The following is a 9,145-nucleotide window of genomic DNA, read 5'->3' on the forward strand; positions in this document are numbered from 1 at the left end:
TGGGGGAATTGGTGATCCTCTGCCCATCTTGACTTCTGAGAGACACTGCCACTCTGAAAGGCTCTTTTTATACCCTATCATGTTGCCAGTTGACCTAACAAGTTGCAAATTGGTCCTCCAGCTGTTCCTTACATGTACATTTAACTTTTTCGGCCACTTATTGCTACCTGTCCCAACTTTTTCGGAATGTGTAGCTCTCATGAAATCCAAACCAAAATGAGACAGTATTTGGCATGACATTTCAAAATGTCTCACTTTCAACATTTGATATGCTATCTATATTCTATTGTGAATAAAATATAAGTTTATGAGATTTGCAAATTATTCCATTCCTTTTTTACTCACAATTTGTACAGTGTCCCAACTTTTTTGGAATTGGTTTTGTAATCACAAGCTCTTTGACACGTTCACTAATTGTTTATTAGATATCCACTGAATCTACTACAATTTTAGCAAACCTTCCTAGTGTGATTTAGATAAGACATATACTCTTCGATCAACATCTCTTGTTGTTGCATTAATTACTGGAACATCAATGGATTTTTGTATGTCTCAATCCCAACCCCTTAAATCAGACGGCAAACAAAGGATGTTGATACAGTAACATATCCTATCCACCCTCTGGTTTTAGTTGTGTTTAGGAACATAGCTGGTTTCTAGCTGGTCTGAACTGGTCATTGGTTTTTATCATACTCCAAATATCAACTTTACCTCCCTAATCATAATCTTATACTTCAATATATTAAAATTAAATACATAATAATAAAAATTGAAAAGCAAAGTCAAAATAACTTATAATAATCAAAATGGTTACTTATATTTAATAGTAGTAATTTATGCACTTTTACAATTTCTTACATATCTATTTGGCATTAATCTATTTTAATTTTATTTTAGTAATTTTGTGCACTTTTGACATTTTAAGGATTAAACAGACTGCATATTTCTATTTAATTGTAACCTTTTTTATTTCAGTTTAACTTATACTTCACTGCCAAGATATCATTCACTGATTTTAGTTAGTAAATTTCAATTGTCAATTAAAAAGTTTTTCATCTATTATTCAGATTTTATTTTATTTTGACTTATTTCAAGTTTTGTTAAAAATATCAACACAGTTTGACGCCGATACGAAATGGCCTACAAGCCAACGCCATCAGATGAATCAGCTAGATAACAGATTGGTTTCTTACCAGTGGTTTGCCTGATTAAAATCTCAAACCTTTGAAATTGACACCACTTGTTTTAAGAGTGCGTCTGAATGCTTTTATATTGAAGTGCGGTGAGACGGGGCGCGCTGCGTCTGACGTCACCCTCTCCAGTCCGACTCTGTTGTTGTTGTTGTGCGGTGACGCGGCAAGTCCAGCCGGCCGATCGGCAAATGAGTCAGCATCAATAATCTGCCTATTTTTGGATGTGGAGATTATTATAGATCTCCCGGCAAAACGCTCAGACATCGATTAGTGGCAATAAAGCAAAAATGGCGGTTCCTGCAACCCCAAACCTGCAGCTGAACACGGCGAGACAAAGCAGCCCTGTGAACTCTACGGAAAACGACATCCACATCGACGAGAGAGAGCTGGAAAACATCACCAACCACATCGAGGACGGCACCTCGCTGCCGCTGCACTCCCCGTGGACCTTCTGGCTGGATCGGTAGGCTGATTTTGCTATATTACTGTTAATAAGGATTCCACTTTCTATATCCACGAGCCTGACAACAAAGGCCCAAGATTGGTATTTCTCTTTTTTTTATATAGCTAACCAACCTTACTATTTTCAGTTTCTAAACGAGCACCGCTAACAATAGTAGATGGTTCAGGTTCTTCTATTAAGTGTTTGTAAGCTTTAAGAGTGTCATAACGCATAGCTGATATAATAACTTAGTAAAGTAGGTCGAGTCACCTGTAGGTCATGGTTGTTATTTAATATCAGATTGCATGTTGTTTCTGGAGCTCTGTAACTCAGCAGAGTAATATGGCAAAGGTGTACATCAAGGCTTTGTCACTAGCCAATTTAAGTTTTGTCGGTGTTTTTAAAATGTAGGACACTGTTAGTGAAGAATAAGTGACCACTTTTAAGTTGCTTGTTCATTTGCATAGGACTTTTCCTTAAGGTTCTCTTCCTTAAAATCTTCTCTGCAGTTTTTGGCAATGGTTCTCAAAGGGTTGAAGTCCTGTTTTACAATCAAACTGACATTTGGTTGCCATAAGGATTGTGAAATGCTTGTGTTCTGTGTCCTATGGGACTATCACAAGCACTGAATAGCACTTGACATAAGACGGAGATAACACCCCTATGAATCTATGGTTTATGATACAGATATGGATGATGTGCCAAGTTTAGCATAGTGTAGAGATGTCTTGTTCAAAGGTATAGTTCAGCTAAAAATCTGTCTTTATTTACTCACCCTCATGTCATTACAAAAATTATGATATTCCTTTGCTCATGGAACACAAAAGGGGAATTTCTGAAGAATGTCTAGATTGTTTTTAATCACATGATATGAAGCTGTCAAGCTTCAAAATGACAAAAAAGACAGCACTTCAAGCAATCATTTGTAATTTTGAAGCTTTAAGCAACAGTTCACATTCACTTTCATTATCTTAGCCACTATTTTGATTTATATTACTAAGAAATTCACCTTTGTTCCTCGGAAGACAGAGAGCCATACAGGTTTGGAATGACACAAGGGTGTGTAAATGATGGCAGAATTTAAAGTTTTAAGTGAATTATTCTTTTAAATCTATTTATTAGTGTGCATTTTGTAATTATTTTTAATTCTTTATATATTTAAGGTCATTACCAGGTACAACGGCAGCAGAGTGTGAATCAAATCTCAAAAAGATATACACTGTCCACACTGTACAGGTAGGTGTTGCACTTTTATTAGAAGTCATTTTGTAATTAGAATTTTATGTTTTGCTTGATCAACCTGAAAAACTAGTCCTTTGATATATTAATCAAGATTTATTCATTTTAATTGAATTAAATGCATCTTTCCAATTCATTATAGCATACATTTAGATTTGTATATGACTTAAATGAAATTAGGCACCAAAATATTGTAATGGACAGTAATAGTGTTAAATAGTTTTGTAAGGCAGCAGAAAAAAAAGTTTACCATTGCAGTTGGGGAATATATTGTTGCTGATATATTATGGATCACCTGTTTTTCATAACATAAAGAGTTTCTGGAGTGTGTACAACAACATTCCTCCTGTGTCCTGCCTCCCTCTGAGGTGTAGCTACCACTTAATGCGAGGAGAAAGAAGACCACTGTGGTGAGTCTTCAGCCAATTCACGTTATTTGTTCTTTTTTATTTTTTATTGTTAAAAGAAATTATAACTTGTTATCAACAGTGATGCATTGAATTGATCACAATTGTGTGTAAAGACATTTACAGGTGCTTCTCAATAAATTAGAATGTCGAGGAAAAGTTAATTTATTTCTGTAATTCAACTCAAATTGTGAAACTCGTGTATTAAATAAATTCAGTGCACACAGACTGAAGTAGTTTAAGTATTTGGTTCTTTTAATTGTGATAATTTTGGCTCACATTTAACAAAAACCCACCAATTCACTATCTGAACAAATTAGAATATGATGACATGCCAATCAGCTAATCAACTCGAAACACCTGCAAAGGTTTCCAGGGCCTTCAAAATGGTCTCTGACAATCATTGACACCCTTCACAAGGAGGGTAAGTCACAAAAATTAACTGCCGATAAGCTGGCTGTTCACAGAGTGCTGTATCCAAGCATGTTAACAGAAAGTTGAGTGGAACAAAAAAGTGTGGAACAAAATGATGCACAACCAGCCGAGAGAACTGCAGCCTTCTGGGGATTGTCAGGCCAACTGGATTCAAGAATTTAAGTGAACTTCACAAGGAATGGACTGATGCTGGGGTCAAGGCTTACAGATGTGTTAAGGAATTTGGCTCCAGTTGTCGTATTCCCCTTGTTTAGCCGCTCCTGAACCACAGACAACATCAGAGGCATCTTACCTGGGCTAAGGAGAAGAAGAACTGGACTGTTGCCCAGTGGTTCAAATTCATTTCAGATGAGAGCAAGTTTTGTATTTCATTTGGAAACCAATTTCCTAGAGTCTGGAGGAAGGTGGAGAAGCTCATAGCCCAAGTTGCTTGAAGTCCAGTGTTAAGTTTGGACTGTTTCCACAGTCTGTGATGATTTGGGGTGCAGTGTCATCTGCTGGTGTTGGTTTTCACACAATGGACCAAAGTCACTGCACCCGTTTACCAAGAAATCTTGGAGCACTTCATGCTTCCTTCTGCTGACCAGTTTTTTGAAGATGCTGATTTCATTTTCCAGCAGGATTTGGCACCTGCCCACACTGCCAAAAGCACCAAAATTTGTTTAAATGACCATGGTGTTGGTGTGCTTGACTGGCCAACAAACTCACCAGACCTGAACCCCGTGGAGAAACTATGAGGTATTGTCAAGAGGTAAATGAGAAACAAGAGACCAAAAACTGCAAATGAGCTGAAGGCCACTGTCAAAGAAACCTGGGCTTCCAGACCACCTCAGCAGTGCCACAAACTGATCACCTCCATGCCACGCCGAACTGAGGCAGTCATTAAAGCAAAAGGAGCCCCTACCAAGTATTGAGTACATGTACAGTAAATGAAAATACTTTCCAGAAGGACAACAATTCTCTAAAAGTGTTTATATTTTTATTGGTCTTATGAAGTATTCTTATCTGTTGAGATAGTGAATTGGTGGGTTTTTGTTAAATTTGAGCCAAAATCATCACAATTAAAAGAACCAACTACTTCAGTCTGTGTGCACTGAATTTATTTAATACACGAGTTTCACAATTTGAGTTGAATTACTGAAATGAACTTTTCCTCGACATTCTAATTTATTGAGAAGCACCTGTATAATGTTACAAAACTTCTATTTCAAATAAATGCTGCTCTTTCAGACTTTGTATTCATCAAAAAATCCTGAGCAACTCTGTTTCATTTAAACTGTTAATAAAAATTTTTCTTAAGCAGCAAAGATATCTGTCATCTATCATGAGACACTGAAGACTGGAGTAATGATGCTGAAAATTCAGCTTTGCATCACAGAAATACATTGCATTTGAAAATATATTCAAATAGAAAAGTTATTTTAAGTTAGTTATTTTACGGTGTTTCTGATCAAATAAATGCAGCCTTTCTGAGCATAAGACACTTCCTTTAAAAGCTAAATCTTATGTCCACAAACCTTTTAACTGGAATGTGGATCTGTCTTTAGCTTGGGAAATGCTTTGGGGCTATTAATATAAACCATTTTGTTTAAAAATATTTTGTATCTGTCTACACAGGGAAGAGGAAAGCAATGCCAAGGGAGGTGTTTGGAAAATGAAAGTGCCAAAGGAGAGCACAGTAAGTCTGCTACACTTTGACTTGTAGACTGACTGCATAATGTAAATATGTTAAATACATACACAAATTCTGCATTTCCCTATACATTCTGCTATGTGCTTTCACTGCCAAAATATAATTTGTCCATATCTGTCCATATTTTTTTTTTTTTCTACCAGTTAGCTGTGTGGAAGGAGCTGCTATTGGCTACAATTGGTGAACAGTTCACAGATTACTGTGCATCAGGTGAGCACAGAAACATGTTCTATGAAATTAAGTTTATTTTATTGATAACATTTAAATAAATAATTAAATCTCTGTTTGTCTTTTAGAGGACGAGGTGGTAGGAGTAAGTGTCAGTGTGCGAGAACGAGAAGATGTGGTTCAGGTCTGGAATGGAAACGCCTCTTTTGCCAACGAGGCCAACGTTTTAGGAAGAATCTACGAACTTCTTCCACAGATATCTTTTAAAGCAGTATTTTATAAACGTAAGTGTCAGCAGTTTACATAATTCTCACTGCAAACCCTAATGGCTTGATACAGTGTCATACATTAAATTAATTGTATTTATAGGTTTGGTAGAAGTAATTTAACACATTTTAAGTGCAAAGACATCATAGAATTGTTAATGACTGATTCCAATTTGTTTTTTTCAGCACACGAGGAGCACCATGCATTTGAAGGTGGTCGCTCAAGACATTAGCAAGCTTTGTACATTCACCGCAGTTTTCCCTGTTTTTGGACTGATCCTAGAAAATGGACTGAAAACGGAGAAAGAATCCCTCCTGGGCGAACAGAACACTTTGGTTTTGCGGTCGTTTCATATCACTTAGGGAACGATACAGCCCTGTTTTTAAGCTGTAAAGCATTGCAGATAATCCCTCCATGCTTTTCATAAGGAGTTTTCTCATAACAGATATTTAGGCAATATCAATAAAGCTCACATAGCCAGTAGCATATGTAATATAAAGCACGATTGAGCAATGCCCCCACATTTCTAGGTTTATTGATCAAATGTGCAGTCCAGTGACAGTTGCTGCTTGTCAAAGTATATACTCATTGCGTTAGAAATCCATTAGGATCAAACTTTTTAGGGCTGTTTTTCCTTAAATGGTCAAAAAAAAAGGTCTAAGGCTAAGCTTAATCTGCTTCTGGGAACTCTTTTATGCAAAAGTATTGCACATTTCTCTTTGGAAAAAAACTCTTTGGCTTGGAGGTTATTAATGATTTTCAGAGCAAATGTAAGTGGGTGTAACAGCCTTGGTTATAACCTTAAGTATACAGCAAAATGCATATGCAATTTCACGTTTTCACCCTAAATTTGATATTTACGTAAATTAAAATAAATAATCCTGTATTAATCACATGAGGGTAAATCCTTGCATCTTGCAAACGGCTTTGCTTTTATGATTTAGAAAACTGTATCCAGACCTCCTCCTGTAGTATTTTATGTAAGTCAAAGCTGTTTTAGAATGGCGCCAAAGCACTGGTGAACTTTCTTTTTCGGGTATTGCCTCGTGGTCGATATCCTTCGTTTTGTTCTCTGTGTTGCTGTAGGTGCTTAGTGTCTCGTCTTTGTGAGAATAGTCCAAATGCTTCGTATTTTCATTGTCTGAAATCATTAAGTCTATTTTTATTAACTTATGCCTTTGCTTCTAACTGCCTTTTTATTCACTGTAATCACACTGTGTCTTGTTATTGTTGTAGTTTGTTTTGCGTTTGGATGGATGGTTATGTTGGAAAACTTCTGAGTGGAGGGGAGCTAGTGTAGATATTGTCAAATTATGAAACTGAAAATGACCTGTGTAATCATCAGAGCATATATTTTTTAGTTTTTCAGTACCAAAGAGATTTCCTTTCTGTTTCCCGGTGTTATAATTCCTCATCGTCTGAGATCTGCACCTGTCTGTGTCTTTCTGGACTTGCATAGAGAGAGTTAAAATCATGTTTCTCGTGTTCGTCTTTACTGATGTGTTTTTTGCATTAGCTCACTTACTGCTGTGATTTTATTTAGGTTCGTCAAGACTGAAACTTCAAGCCCAAAATGAACTGAATCAGGAATCAGGCCCTTTAATGCACTAAAAAGCACAATTATGATTTTGTCCTTCATGTGGGCAGGGATGTGCAAAACATCCTGTACATGCAGCTGACCTTATTTCAGCCTTTTCCTACCTATCACTGATCTCTCGATGAGATGCAAGTACTGACGTGGATTATTGAGTGTATTTTTAGGAGCATTTGTGTCGGTTTTCCAAACTCCCAATCAGGATCTGAAACCTCAAACTGATTGTCAATCTTCTGGAATGGTGCCTTGAGTTCTACCGGGGCTTCACTCACAGGATGTTTTGTTTATCTCTATGTATTTAATCGGTTACATTATTATTATTTTTTCTTTTCTTTTGCTTATAGGTTTTGAAATATTGAATAAATACAAAGCAGAATTCGAAATTCGACTACTGCAGTTATTTAAAAAAAAAAAAAATGTCTCATTTCAACTGCATGCATTTATGATATAACATACTAATGTAGTAACCACTAGGTGGCGCTGCACAACCTTTAAACGCAATCTTTAATGTCTTCACTTGTCTTCATCTCCAATACCTTTTATTTAATTCACATTTCACCAGATTAGCTCCACATATTTTTCCCGCTAGCTCGTTTTTAATATGATATTGATTAATCACTCATGGAATAAATCATATCAGGTCTAGTGCGCAACATAATTTTTTCTCGCGTCTTTAGCGACGACGCACTACAGTTCTCAGCAGGTGGACGTGACGTCACGCCCCAACAGCTACTCTGCTCTCAAACTCACCTTAAAAACTCGGTTTTGACATAACTAAATTTATCAAATTAATCTTGTTTATCGTTTACAATCCGACGCTTGCTGTAAACGGTGCCGTATGCATGCGAATTCCAGTCGCGTGGTCCGTGAAGTAGTCCCTGGGACGCGCATCGCGGAAGAATACACTTGTTTACATTGTGCAGCACGCGGCGGTGTGTGGCGGCCAGCGCGCGTCTGCGCGAGCTTCATGGGAGACCGACGTACCGCACATTTCAGCTCGCAAAAGTTCCTTCCAGGGTCGCTGTTAAACTTTTCATTTCTGTCTGTTGAGAAACCACTTCATCCCCGGTAAGTTTATTCTTTTTTATCAAGTTGCCTTCTCTGCTTATTCTTAATTTACATTGCGAGGTTGATTTGCTAGTTATTAGCCTTATCAGAACTAACGGCAGCACTGGGGAGCAGACAGGAGGAGCAGCTAATTCAAAGCCACACTTTTATCGCCATTTATCTAGTGTTTTATAACATGTCATTTACCTTGAACGAAGTCTGTGGCTTTCGTTACACTTAGTAATTTGCGCAGCATCCCATTTAAACCCATTATGGGAGTGTTAGCTGGCTAACATGTGCCTTTGGTTCAGTTCATGTGGATAACAAAAAAGCCAGAGTAACTTCTGTACAAGACACAGTCCGTCGTAAATCACGTCTAACCTCCAAAACCCCACAGTTTTTTTTATTACTTTTTCATTATTAAACCGATTATAAAACAAATATTAACCACACAGCATGTACTAAAAGAGACATCATACTGCACATAAATACATACAATCTACAAATACATACATTATTGAACTGATATATATGTATGTATGTGTGTGTATATATGTGTATGTATGTCTTTGGAAGTTAATCAAGTAACTTAAATGCACTTTTGCAGTTGCCCAATCATACATTTAGGCTTAAAATAAAAATGTATTAATCATTATTTGT

General features: G+C 36.9%; 2 protein-coding genes across 7 annotated transcripts in view; both read left to right on the forward strand.

Annotated features, from left to right (window-relative positions):
* Nucleotides 1–9,145, forward strand: part of LOC127963955 (microtubule-associated protein RP/EB family member 1-like) — an 82,543-nt gene that overhangs the window by 70,226 nt on the left and 3,172 nt on the right. The gene's annotated exons all lie outside the window — the stretch shown is intronic.
* On the forward strand, nucleotides 1,305–7,821 carry LOC127963957 (eukaryotic translation initiation factor 4E type 3). The gene is made up of 7 exons (XM_052564068.1): nucleotides 1,305–1,656; nucleotides 2,799–2,871; nucleotides 3,190–3,284; nucleotides 5,334–5,394; nucleotides 5,553–5,619; nucleotides 5,706–5,861; nucleotides 6,030–7,821. Exons 1-7 carry the CDS (start codon nucleotides 1,481–1,483, stop codon nucleotides 6,074–6,076), a joined length of 675 nt encoding a protein of 224 aa, XP_052420028.1. The 5' UTR covers nucleotides 1,305–1,480; the 3' UTR covers nucleotides 6,077–7,821.

Source organism: Carassius gibelio, chromosome B8 (assembly GCF_023724105.1).
Source record: "Carassius gibelio isolate Cgi1373 ecotype wild population from Czech Republic chromosome B8, carGib1.2-hapl.c, whole genome shotgun sequence".
NCBI lineage: Eukaryota > Metazoa > Chordata > Actinopteri > Cypriniformes > Cyprinidae > Carassius > Carassius gibelio.

Excerpts from the sequence above, each read along its gene's own strand:
- LOC127963957 (XM_052564068.1), top strand. The coding sequence starts at position 1,481 with ATGGCGGTTCCTGCAACCCCAAACCTGCAGCTGAACACGGCGAGACAA. Across the intron at positions 5,395-5,552 it reads AAGTGCCAAAGGAGAGCACA|TTAGCTGTGTGGAAGGAGCT; the intron begins GTAAGTCTGCTA and ends TTTTTCTACCAG. Across the intron at positions 5,620-5,705 it reads CACAGATTACTGTGCATCAG|AGGACGAGGTGGTAGGAGTA; the intron begins GTGAGCACAGAA and ends TTTGTCTTTTAG.